The 13,966-nt window shown below is 40.9% G+C and overlaps 1 protein-coding gene across 1 annotated transcript in view; it reads left to right on the forward strand.

Moving 5' to 3' along the window:
• The first annotated feature begins 431 nt into the window (after positions 1 to 431).
• Positions 432 to 13,966, forward strand: part of ofcc1 (orofacial cleft 1 candidate 1) — a 56,073-nt gene continuing 42,538 nt past the window's right edge. Inside the window, exons 1-9 of the mRNA XM_053413062.1 lie at positions 432 to 566; positions 3,512 to 3,578; positions 3,953 to 4,132; positions 7,676 to 7,780; positions 8,428 to 8,511; positions 11,423 to 11,647; positions 11,930 to 12,027; positions 13,380 to 13,466; positions 13,771 to 13,841. Of these exons, the coding sequence (XP_053269037.1) occupies positions 432 to 566; positions 3,512 to 3,578; positions 3,953 to 4,132; positions 7,676 to 7,780; positions 8,428 to 8,511; positions 11,423 to 11,647; positions 11,930 to 12,027; positions 13,380 to 13,466; positions 13,771 to 13,841 (1,052 nt within the window). The remainder of the gene's footprint in view (positions 567 to 3,511; positions 3,579 to 3,952; positions 4,133 to 7,675; positions 7,781 to 8,427; positions 8,512 to 11,422; positions 11,648 to 11,929; positions 12,028 to 13,379; positions 13,467 to 13,770; positions 13,842 to 13,966) is intronic.

Consider the following 13,966-nt stretch of genomic DNA (forward strand, 5'->3'; position numbering starts at 1 on the left):
CGTCATGTGACATTTTATCGAGATGGCCATTCTTAATTATGTTGCATGATAAAAATGACACTTAAAAAATATTTTATAAGAAAACAAAATATACGTTTACTTCTTTGTTGATCTGCATCTTGTCTGACATTATATCATCACACCCCATGAAGATACACTGTATATTTACACATACAACATATTAATATTAAGAAAGCATTTAATTCCACTATCAATACATGTACAATCATTCATTCATTCATTCATTCATTGCCATGATTAGGACCAAAGTCACGGTGTAAGAGAATAAAATGATGTTGTGATTTTTTAAGTAAGACACAAGGCATATGCAGTTGTCTCTGTGTAAAGCTCTTAAGACCCTTGTCATTTCCAGAAGCACTCTTGCCCTTGAATCCTTTTGCCTCCCCTCGCACGGGGGTGCTTTCCGGGAAATGGTCGCTCCGAGTAGCTCTGTGAAGACGCGGCTGTCTGCACTCCCCCGGCAAGCAGCGCGCACAGGGACAGAGGACGACAGCTCAGAGCCGGGGCCTTGTTTACAGCAGCGCGGGGAAGGAAAACAGGCAGACGTAAATGAGGGTTGACGGTTTCATGAAGCACAATTGGTTGATGGCAGATTCAATGTGACTGGGCTGAACTGGGCGATGATCCGTACAGTATGCAAAATTCACTTTCTAGCTTGTCTGTGCCCACCAGCCCCTAGCAGCGAGCGGTCTTCCCCAAGCCCTTCTAGCGATGCTTGTGAATGCAGCAAGAAGTGAACAAGGGTCTGTTGTGTTCAATTCTTTTTGACAACAGTCAAAAAAAATGTCATGGATTTTTTTTTTTTGTCACCAGCTATAAATGATTTTTCTTTTCTTTTTTCTCACGTTCGCTACAAAGTAGGCATATTGTTGCTACACGGTGGAATGAAGAAAAGCGGTGGGGAGGTTTACACTGAGAGATGACAGGAGAATAAACAGAGGCTATTGCATTGTGTTACTTTTATATGTGTGTTATACTGAACCCAAATTTCTAAGCATGTGACTTCGATGCAGCACCATGTGTTTAATGGATGCATGTGCAGTGGGACAGGCGGGGCGTAAGGAATCTAATCCTGCACCGAGTCCATTTACATTTCTGCCATATCATACTTCTTAGGTATTAAATTGCAATTTCTACATCAGAAGATCCACTTTATTTCAGAAAAACCTCTATGATACCTTTTCCCCCCGGGATTGAATTGTTGTTTATCGTTTCAGAAATGCAACATCTGCTGTTCCATCCAGTTATGGCACATTAAACAACAGTCCTTTTATTACAAAGAGCATGCTGTCAATGTCAGTGGGGCCCAGGGAGCGAGATGAGCACCAGGCATTTTTCTTAGCTTTCTCCAGACAGAGACGCTTACATGGGGCCGTGTGTGGATTAGATTTTTAGTGACAATGACCTAAAGCATTAGGCCCGGGGAGTATGTACTGTACTCCTTCTGTGTACTTTCGCTGGTGTGTTTACTAAGTGTATTTTATTTCCACGGAAGTTACGGGCGATAATACATTCACAGTAATCAGAGGGGTTATTGACATTTACAGGACATGGAGCTAATGCACTTTGCATAGCGCCAGAAATCGCCACTGTTAGACAAGAGAAAAACTACGGGGGGGACATAAAAAGAAATGCTTTAGAGTATTTCTAAGAAAAGAAATATCTCAAGTAATAGTCTTAAAATGTTATGATAGTTGTTATTATATGATTATATGATAGTGTCTGTATTATGTGTGTGCATTAAAGGCAGTTATACATGAAGAAGATGATATTTTGGATTATTCGATGCAGCAATGTGGGTGATAAACAAAATAAATTTGTTTAGCCTCAGATAAAACTTAATGGAATTTCTTCATTGGTCTTTTGAAAAAGTCTTTAGCCCTAAAGGCAAACAGCAAATAAAGGAGTGTTATTTTCCATCGTTCTAATTTGATGATTAATTACATTAGCAAACAAACTATCAACCCCGACAATAACTTTCGTGGTGTCTGTTGTTAAACGACTGAGGAACAATTTTCAAGTGTCAAGTAAAAAAAATAGGATTTACTGTCGAGGGACATTATTCCAAATAGGGTTTCAGAAATGACTTTAAGGATCCAATAACAATCAAAAATTCAATACCATATAATGGATGTAAATATCATGAAGCTAATTTAAATGACTGCTTTAGTTTACAACACAATTTTGTGTTAAGTGTCCTGCTACAACACAAAACTAATGGTGATTGTTTGCAATTATTTTTATTGAGCGAAATGACCTGATTAATTTTCCTGTAATTGTGTCAGGGAGATTCCCAATTTGCACAAACTGTACGCGCACAAACAATATGTAACCTGCAGAAAGGTGTGTGAAGCGTGTGACAAAAATGAATATGGAAGTAAAGACACCGCACACAGCCAGTCACCAGTGATGCAGCATTTGCCAGTCTCAAACGCCGCCCTATGGGAAATTCAGAAAAATAACTGATTGGTACCCAGTCGAAAAGAAAATGGTTTTTAAATAAGTTACAATTAGATAAGCATTAATCTCAGTGGTATAAATGAATGTCTTGCTGTAGGGCTTGTTGAATGTAAAAACAGATTTACAAAAACTCCTCTTACCAGATTGGTCTGGAAGTAGTCCCCCTCCATTTTAATTGCTCCGTCATTTAGAGTCGAAATAAGCCCCCCCAACCTCTCTGTCCCTTGATTTTGTCTTTGAAATTAAATATTGTATACAAATACATGCTGTTCATGGGCATGAGCACAGTTCATCATTGAAATCTGCATAAAATGATGCTTAAAAAGCTCCATACGCTTTGAGCAATGGAGCCCTTTTATATGGCGCATTCTTATGTAAACATATCCATAACGAAAACAACTACTTATGCCTCTTTCCTCAGCTTTCTTATTGTTGTGCTTGTCCGCAGAAATGAGAGAAATGTGGGACTGCGCAGTTTGTTCCGCATGCAGTTGATTTCAAAGAAACCCACACTTGCTTTCATATATCACTTTTGTATTTTCTTTCTGGTGCAGACCACCTACAACACTATACAGCATCATATACAGTGGTATAGCGGTATATATGTACAATTGAGCCTATTTTTCTCTCTCCTTCTCGACTTTGGTTTGAGGTCACGTGAATGAAAATAATGAGAACTGTGTCTGGATTTCCATATTTATTTACACATACAAGTCTATGCCGACTCATGCCGCCTGTGCATAATGCCTAATTTTCCAGGAGAGAGTGTTGGTGCCCATTCAGTTCAGAAACAAGGAGGAAGTATTTTAATGTGACCTTCATTACACATTCGTGTCAACTTTTCTTATCTATTTATGATTACATTTTTTTCCACTCCTGTTGTTCAATTAGTGCTTGACCCCTTTAGCGGCGATGTAAATTAAATGACATTTCAGTGTCATCCCATATTTAAAATACTGTGTTAGTTGCGGATCATAAATGATGATCTTCACTCTGCAGCTAATTTATTCATTTAACAATTTCCCTCCAGAAGTTAAAGCAGAAGGCTCTGAAGCAACCTAAGCAGAAGAAATCCAAGTCGGCTGAATTTCTGATGGGTGAGTCCTGCTTGATGAGTTATTGCTCATAATTTGTGTAAGGATTAATTAACTAATTACAGACAAATGGCTTTGGGCTAAATTTTGCTCTTGCTTGTCAGGGCGCAATTTGTAATTATTTTAATCATTTCTTCTTCTTCTCTTTTTTCTCCTCCTCCTGCAAGATTCTGATTTAATTTTAACCTAAATGTGTTTTAGTGTAATTTTGAGTGGGATGAACTTGAACATTTTAAGACAGAGATCTCCAACAGAACAATATTGCCGCTATTAAAAATGCATTTTTGAATGAGTCACTTTGACTTAACTATTGTATTGGCTTCTTATGTCACTATTTGTGTTTTTTTTTTTAAATACGCTGCTACTCATGTGATCAGGGGAAGAAGAGAGGCACGCAGTGGTAGGCATAGAAAACCCAGCTTTTAATGGAGGAGGAAGTGCAGAGCCTTCTGTTCCTCTGGTTTGGTTGGGAAGAGAAATTCGAGGTGACAGGCCGGATAGCACCCTTGCAGCTCATCCCAAAAAAATGGAGCTGCAAGCCCCTGCCAAAGAAAGAGGTGAAGCTTCATTCTTCATTAGCCTCAAATTTGTTGACAGTAGATGTGTTCCTGATCTAACCTTTCTCTCTCACTCTCTCTCCTCTCTCTCTCTCTCTCTCTCGCTCTCTCTCTCTCTCTCTCTCTCTCTCTCTCTCTCTCTGCATTCGAGAGGGCTCTTGGTCCCTGCATTCCAAAGCTAGCGTGTCCTAACAAGCAACCCTCGTATAAGTTCTTCCTCTGCCGGAGAACGCAACAGTAGTGGGTGTTCTATCTCTATCTAGAAGTACCCTCGACACAATCAGCCTTAACTCCCACTCTCGGCTACATGCCTTGTGGTGGGCTAGAGTCATAGGAGAGTGCATTTACATATGCTACTACGCTACCACGCCGATCCACTGTCTGTGGTGTACTCAGAACGCCCCCGAAACACGGCTTAAGGCCAATCAGGCATACGAATATGCCGCCTTATAATTCAGTATGTCAGGGAGAACTCTTGAGGAATGGGATGGTAAATTAGGATGCGTTCAAGGCTGCAAGTGTGCCAGTTTTCTCAGGGATGAGTCACGTTAGATTCTTGATTTAATGTGCTATATTTTGTTTTTGCTGTACATGGCAACTAATTATTAGCAATTATTTGCATTATGTTTCATGCACAAAAGGTCTGATCATACTTGGTGTATTGAATCAGCGGATGAACATAAATTAAAACAATGAACCAGCATGAGTGAATAATGTTAAATCTAAATATGGGAGCATTTTTTCACCGTTATATTATCATTTATTTTGATAACATGATAACATGGTCACTGTCCAATACATAATGAGGGTCAGATTGCAACTATAAGGGAGAGAGGACTTCTGTTATATCTGGCTCTCTGGTTTGAGGAGTCTGAAGATGAACTTTCTTAACTATAACTGAGAATAATTGAAGAATTAGACAAACGGATAATGTATGTGGTTCTGTTATTTATTGGTAATCTCCACATAAATAGACAGAATGGCCTAAAATCCAGCATGAACCAAAATTGCTCATGGGTCAAAATTTGCCATTATGATTAATGCTTGAAGATCCACCACGCAAATATTAAATGGCTGGTAGGAGCTGGTGTTCAGTCTGGTGAGACAAGTGGGTCCAGGACTGGAGTCACCTCAGAGTGCCCAGAACCTCCAAGAGTAGCAAACTCAAGCGAAGAGGAGATGGATCAAATGGCCCAAGATACAATAACAGGCATTGTCAACAATGGCAGTTGAACAGTCCAGGTAGGAGGAGGGACATATCATCCATCCAGTGAACCTGCATCTAGTAAGATAGATGGTTGAAATCCATGGACATGTTTTGCCTCCCAGAGAAGTTTAAAGCCAGTGTGTATCAGGATTCTTCGTCCAAACCCAGGGAGGAGGGGGGCGATCAGGAGCTGAAGACCATTGCTGAGGTCATCAGCGCAGGAGTTGGATGGGTAAAGCATGAAGGACATCACTTGCTGGGGAGCAGTCAAAACCTGCACAAAAGAACATCTGCAGACATCTTGACCTCAACCAGGTTTAGCAGCTGTTGATGGACCCCAAACAGCAGCTGAAGTTCACCAACCATATTGTAGCTACCACCCTGTGTCAAGATGTTGTCATTATGTCCTGCTGGAACAAAAAGGATCCACTGGAAAAAGTAGACAACACTGATTGACAACTGTCAGCCGGCCGGAGGTGCAGTTAGGTGTCTCCCATTGGAGGTTAGATGCAGGTCATTGGCATCAGACAGGGACATCGAGGGTGAAAGGAAAAGGAGAGCCACCTACTGTTTCACCAACAGTAGAAGACAATGTTCCTTGAAAAGAGTCATTGAGTCAGATATGTACATAATCAACTAGACACAAGCTGGGGTCTGATCATCCCCATCAACTGGAGGCAGGTATCAACAATTTGAATGTTTCTAAAGCATTTAAAATTAATTTTTGGTCCTTTATACATTTTACAACCTAAACGTATGTATACAGTTCATATCTATTACTTATTTGCTCTTAACAGTGCTGTGTAATGTCCAGTTGCGGTAGCTCATGTAAGATACACTGGGCATTATTTCTCTCTCACTATTTGTTTTAAATATTTTAACTTCATTTGTTATTGGTTATTGCACCGAGTATAATATTTGCATAAACAAACAATAAATCCAAACTAACCAAATTCGGCGCACAAAACAATCAAGTCTTTTATTGGGTCGTGCGAATGTGCACCATAGTTCAGCGCCTTTATTGGAAGATCACAGAGATGGTTCCTCGTGTGTGACACTTCGGTTTGGCCTTTACCAAAGTCATCTCTCATTCTCTGCTAACTGTAACTCCGGCTGGCAAGAAGTGCCCAGTTATTGATATTACACGTGTAGGAAGAGACAATGGATATTTTCATTAGAGAGATGAACTGGGGGACAGGCAGACTATTGAACTAAATCACAGATATGATTCAAAAGGGGATCCAGGAAAGCGCGTACCATTATGCAAATTTGTGTTTGAAGAAAGGGTTTCATAACCTCTGAGCTATTTGGTTGGAAATTGTTCAAACTCCCTGTTAACGATGTAGAAGGGATTTAGCATGTGAATTTCAGTCAATTTATGATGCCACTGAGGAGTCATAAGGCTGCTCCTTGTTTAATAAGTATTTCAGTGGGACTGTTCAACTGCGAGTAAGGACAGAAAAACCAAACTCAATTTCGTATGAGCACAAAGAGATCTGAGTGAGCTTTCTTTGGGCCGCGGCCTAGTGGGCCAGTGGTGCTCCAATGCAAACACACAGAGATTTTTGATGTGTCCAAGCACCAACACCCTCAGCCTTCTGTAAAAGCAATCCTCGTGCGGAATATGTAACATGATTTAATACACCATGCATATTTTTGCCCCACAACCTGAGAAATACAAGTAAAGCAATTTAGATTTCTGTGAAATATTCAAGGTCTGTAATGAGAATGATTTGGGGTTAAGAAAGCTGCTTGGTGGCCCCGCAGCCATTCGGATTCCCATAAACTCTGTGGAGCAGCTTGATACCCATAGGTCAGTGATTGCTAATAAGAAGTCAATGAGACATGGGCTCGGGTTATTTTCCTTTGGATCTGCACCTCCAAACTTCCCCGGTCCTCTAGGCCACTGACCTTGGAGTATTTAGAAGGTATTGTCTTTGAAATTCCAGGTACTTTTGAGCTTGTAGACTTTCTCATTAGTTCCTTTTGAACATGGCAAACATATGGCGGTCGTATTTAAGAGATTGCCTGCCGTGACCTTTTGCAGCATGCTAATTAGGCCCCAGAGCACCGCGGGCCATGGAGAGGTGCACGGAGAAACCCTGCAGTCTCTCTCCCAGTTCCCTCTCCCTCCCTGCCTGTGTGCTCCTGTCTTATCTGGTAGCAGCCGCTGCCCCTGCCCTTCGACAGTGTGGGTTTCAAAATTAACATTTCACTTCATGTGCTTCTAATAACCACTAACCTGAACCTGTACAACTCCCCTCTTCCCTTCATCACAACACCACCCCCCCCCCCCCCCTTTCCTCTCATTCTCTCCCCTCTCACACTTTACACAGGAGATGAACATGCCCAAAATTACTTTGACCCATCGTCGGCAGCGCAGACGGACCCAAGACATTGCAGGATGGCTCGGGCCAGCGCTGAAGATGAGCTGGAATTAAGTATGCCATTCTCAGTGATAATAGTTCTCCTCGGTTCATTAAAGTGAGGTGAGAGAGATCACCGGCAGCAGACTGCCATTTGAGACGACAGGACGGTCTATGTAAATACACTGAATGATGGCATCGCTAGATTGGGTACCCAACTTGGTGTCATTGGCGAAGGTCACGTATCTTTGGTCAGTTTCCATTTCAGCGTGGCGCTGTCTCCCCCCCCCCACAGCCCCTACACCCCCTGTCAAGTGACACACGTAGAGCCATATCAATAGTTTGCAGCCCCCCTCCTAAAGTAGGCCTATTAAAAGCGAGCTCTTGGGAGCCAAGTAATATGCATGTTATAATGAAACATGGCTATTAATGGAGAAGCCATTTCACCTGTATCTTTTGGATATCATTGCCGTGTAATATCAAAGGATTCGCCAATCCAAATCTCATCACATGATGACAGGCTGGCTAACAGGCATGTTAATGCTCCTATTTCATTACTCCTCTGCATACACTTGATTTTCACCCCACTCCAGCCACGGTTAATATCTCTAGATGTGGTCTAGATTGACTTGTATGATAAGCAGGATGTCAATTAGACAAACACACACAAATACAATGCACCATTGCGATTGTAGTCATTTTATAATTGTTTTAACTTGTACCATTATTAAATGCAGATGAAAACAGACTGTATCACACGATGGCCGCACTGTTGGATGAGGACGACACCTTCATAGACATACCTGGTATGTATTCCCTTATTACTGTATTACTGTATCTTGATAAAGCAGCTGGTGTGTTGGCTGTTATCAAAATAGCAAAGATGGAAAATGTCGAACTTTAAATAAGTACATTTACTGCTTTTACATTATGTTAATTTAGAATGATTGCAATGTTATTTAAAAAATATATAATTTTCTCTTAATAATTATGACTATAACTGTGTCCTGATAGTTCTTTAAAGATTTGTATTAATATGTTAATTTGTAAGAGGCTTCTGTCTCCAGTCAAAGAAAGATACATTAAAGTGTAAATATAAGAAAGATATAAGCAATACAATAAAAACAGCAAACTAGTAATAGCATAAAAACAGTAATGCCATTACCATAAATAACTATATACAGAGAATAAATAATACATATTTACAAATTCTGCAGCTGCAGATTGTGCTGCGTTGATAAAAATGATAAAACTATCAACCCAAATCACCTAAGTTGCCAAATCCAAAACAGTTGCCACAGTAGTGTCACTGAGGACTCCAGTTTTTTAGGTACATTATCTGGAAGAGAAGCTCAGACAGTGAAATCATAAACCACCCAGACAAAAACACAAGATTCTACATCGTGCTCTTAACACTGGAAGCAGCGCGAACACGGAAACAAAGACTGGGACTAGAAACGAACCCTCGCAGAAGTCGCTGCTTTCTAAGCACTGCCATTGTTTCGCAGTAGGCGTGTCTTTTCTCATTAGCTCAGTTTCATTTAAAATGTGTTGCCAGCCAGGCAACATTGAGGTGGTTTAAGCTTCGCATTGTTCTGGGTGAAGACAGTCGCACCAGATCCTGTTGACATAACGTACATTTCCCTTGTAATTCCAGTGCACAAGTGATGGGTTTAGGCCCGCTTCGACGCAATGGAATTTAGCAGACTGGTATTATTTGCCATTGTCTCGGATTTAGCTGTACCACCGAGATTAGCAGCCCCATCCATTGTCCTGGAATGTTCATGAAATCCCACAGAAAAAGTAAAGAGGATCTTGGATTAGCGGTTCCTCCGTGCAATAGGCTGAGCGACAGGGAAGGGAAGAGAGAGCTCTTACTTCTGTACTGTCGGATTCCAACTGCGGCGACTGCCAGTTAGCACTCCACCGAGCTACAACGGAACACAAGACAATCACCTTACGCCGTTGTATGGATGCCTCCCACTGGTGTAGTCTGCGAGTCTTTTGCAAGTGCAGAACCAGCTCAGTGCACGTCAGTATTGATTCTGACATCTTGTGACTGCTTCTCAGGCTTTTGTCTTTGCTTTTACAGCCTGTCACAAAGCACCTTACACGTTTCACAAGAAAAGAGCATGAATACGACAAAGTATTAATGAAATGGACAGTGGCCAGTGCGGTAGACGTGTTCTCAGAAAGAAAATCCTGGAGAAATCCCTTGTCTGTCTGTCTAAGATCTTCAGTTCCTCCTTTTTATCTCAATAAATTCTATTGCTTTGGCTTGGAGATGAAAGACCACAGAACTGGCATTCTGTTCCTTCTAGTTCTCTGTAAGGCATTAGGCGCTGATATCATCTTCGCTGTGAAAAGCATTAGGCAGCGATAACAGATTTGGCTGTTACACATTTTGGACTGCACACGATGAATACACAGATCCCCAGAGAATGGGCTACCTAAATACTTTCTACCGATGAGGCAGTGCATAGTAACTGTTGAGACAGGCAGCGAGCGCGTTAGCTCCAGCACACGATGCTTCTCTGCCTTCAGTGAATGAATTCTAGGTTACTAAAGTAGAAAGTAGTTCACACACCACGCAGAGGAAAACTTTATTATAGGCCGGTGTGTGGAGCTGGTGTTTGTGAACAAAATCCGAGGGGGAGGGTGATTAGAAAAAAATAAAACATTTGTTAAAATAAAGCATAAATAGTCGTCTAAAGATTTTTTAAATTTTTATATATAATGTCAAAACAGCCTTAAGCCACAACCACTTCAAAGAAAGTTATAATATGGTCTTGCACCATGAGGCTGTCAGTCAATTTTCTATAATGAGTTGAGGATGATATCTTAATTATCTTTTTTATTTGTTTTGACTAATGTTTCTTTATATAGTTTGGATCCAAAGTTTCTTTGTTTGTCTATAACTGACAAACTGTGTAACTACTATATGATTTTCTATAATCAACCTTGTCCCCCCAAAAACGACCTTTTTGTTTAATTTGTCAAATTAACATTTTGTCGGAAACTTTATTGCAACTTGATTGTGTTGATGTGAGTAGTATTTTTGTTGATTTTGGTAATAGGTAACTTGCTTATATGAAGAAACAGAAAATACGACTATGTCCGATCCTAAATCATCCACTTATAGTGACAACACCCAGAGCATATGGTTATGGTAAGGTTAATATTTTGGGATGGTATAATACAGAAAAAGTTCACAGGTCATTTTAACATTTAACAAGGAGCATAACCTTTCCCAAGCATAACCTGCAGAAACCGGACCACAGACAGGACTCTGGATCCAAACTCCTTTAATAACTATAGTGGTTTCTTCATTCAAATACATTCCCTCTTAATATAATCTTTCCAGTAATTACAACTCAAAGTATTCGGTGTTGGAGTTATGTTGTACAGAAGCAAAATATTTAGAAGACATTACATCTTCCTGTGATTCCTTGCATATCAGCGTTTCATCCTTAGTTGCTCGTCCTTATTTTCTTCCATATCTTGTATCCAATGGTGTAATGTGTGTGTGGAGAGTTGGGGGCCATCAAAGGCCTCAAGCCTGGGTCTGTGTCCATTTGTGGATGTGGTAAATATACACATCCTTGTGCATGCGTCTTCCTAATGTTTATGTGTGCAGATTTGTGTGTGTGTGTGTGTGTCTCCCTCTCTCTCTCTGGTTGTGTGTTTGTGCTTGCCCACTGATGCGTATCTCTCCAGGTACACTGCAAGCCTCCGGGGATGAGGAGGTGTTGGAGGTGAAGTCAGGTGATCCGGGGCTTCAGCGGCGACTGATGCTCCACAGTGGTGGTCGTGCCTCGGGCCCCGGGCCCTCCCAGCCCCACGCCACTGCCAGGACCCAGTTTGAGACTGGTGCTGGGCTGGAAGTGGAAGCTGGACCCGAAGCAGGGAGGATGGTAATGGGCAGCGAGAGCACTGTAAAAAGTAAGGCTATCTTTTATTCGTTTTTTTGCATTTTCTTTCTTATGTGGAGAGGAATTGTGTTAGTATAGTACTACACTATTATACTTATATACTACAGTAGAATAAAATGATACATGAAAATCAATCATTCCAGGACATTGCATTCATTTGTTTTGTCTCTGTACAGTATTTTCTTCCGATAAAGTTAAGTTGGGAATGGACAAAAAAAGTGTGCCTACTGCTTGCAGTTATTGTTATTGTGTTTTAAATATAATATGTGAACATACCCACTGCTTCTTGCAGTGAGGATAGCTGAGGAGGTGATCCCCCACTACACCCAGCAGCTGAGGGAGCGTGTGCAGCCTGACATGATCACGCTTGGCAGCCTTTCACTGCAGCAGGTCAGGGCCACAAAGAGGAATATCTGTGTCATCATCCCATACTCACCAACACATCAGCCATGTCCATTATGCTGTGTATCACTGGCTCGGGCTAATGGACATGGAGCGTGTGCATGTGTGCACGTACATTTATCTGTTTCTTTTCGTCTGGTTATAGAAGCCTGTGTGTAGTGTACAGTGCGTGTGTCACTTCATCATCTTCTTTCTCTTTTGTTCTATATTTGTCTATTTGCTCTACTTTTCACTTTTTTTCTTTACCTTTATAAAAGTCCTGCATTTCATTTTCATTTCACATCTCAGCTGAATAAACTGAAGCTGAATGAAATTATTTATTTTTGTTGAACATATATTTCAGAGGTTATATAACTCATTCATTCTCGGTTTAAAATCCATGCATGGATTTCAACTTCCTAATCTGCGCTGTGATCTCCTCACATAATTAATTTATTTGTGCAGACCCATTTTTTTCTGTCTTTGAACTTTGTTTTGCATCATTATGCATATTTGTTTCTGAATTACCTTCTGGTCTTTTCAGGAAAAAATAGAGCGTGACTACTTTGTTTTTCCCAGCTGGGGAGACGGGATTTTGTGAACTAGCGTTATGATATAAAGCTTCTTTCAAATCAAGTGTTTGTATTTCACGATATACATGAAAAATGGGGTTTCCATTGTTCAGGCAAATCTAGATTGCAATGAAACCAAGACATTAACGCATATGTAAACAGAATGTGGAACTTCTATCCACTGTATTTTTAGTTATAATCTCACTTGAAAGGCGAGTAGGAGTATCAAATTATATGAATAGAAAGTAAATGTAATTTGTGCAATAGAAAAAAAAGGTTCAACAATGTCTTACCATCAGTTGGAAGCCACAGCAACAGTTGACTCATCCTCCCATACTGGCTAATCAGTGGCATGGTGTACTGTATCAGTATTGGGATCAGCGTTATCTTATTCTGCCACAATATGTGTGCGCTCTCCTACTGTTTCCACACCCACCTCCCATTGAAAACACATTATCCACCAGAGATTTCACATCTATTTTAAAATAATAGTGTTTTTCTTCGCTCTCTATTCTGCCGCACAAAGCCTCTGCAGAGCGAGACGCTGTCACTTAGCAGTGTCGATGCGTCTGAATGGGCGAGAGAGTGAATGTGCTGACTGAATGAAAAAAAACAAAAAACGGCAGAAGTACTCATCAAACGCTCCATGTCTTTAGGGTCTGGCTCGGTGTAGATCGCCTGCAGATTGCAGTTGCTCCCCGCGCTTAATTCTGCCATTATGGTGCACTGCACTGTTTCGTAAAGCGGCAGCCAAAGGAAGTGTGCATGTGTGTTTACATGTGTTTCCAGCAAGTGGCTCAGGAGGGACCAGTGAAGAGTAGAGAGTGGGCAACGAGAAGCAAGAAACTAATAGCCTTCCTCACTGGGAATATGAAGGTAAACACCCACAAACGATATGAAGATGTATTGTTTTTAAAGTTATCGGTACAACATTAACATTTCATGAGCAAAAGTCATTAATCCCAATTCTTAATCGCTGCATTTGTCCATAACGACAAATCTGGGATGCTTACAATCTTAGCTTGTAAACACGTATTCACAGTCTGCCACAGAAAGGAATAACCAACATTATAATTTAGAGTGATGCCATTTAAATTGAAACTGTCAATTAGCTGCTAATGTGAATCATAGTTAACGCATTAACTCTATCTGTTAATACATCCCCTTTAATATTTCAAAGGAGGCCCATTCACAAAGAGACGGAGCCGGAGGAGAAGCGCCACAGCCCGGGCGGCACCCCCTGCTCCGGTGGTACGTTCCGCCCATTTCATATTTCTCTCCATATGTACAATTTATGTCACATGACTGTAATCATTACTTGTGTGAAAGCCATTTGTATTCCCGCTGACACTCGGGGAAGGAATGTAATTCATACA

This window comes from Pleuronectes platessa, chromosome 20 (assembly GCF_947347685.1).
Source record: "Pleuronectes platessa chromosome 20, fPlePla1.1, whole genome shotgun sequence".
NCBI lineage: Eukaryota > Metazoa > Chordata > Actinopteri > Pleuronectiformes > Pleuronectidae > Pleuronectes > Pleuronectes platessa.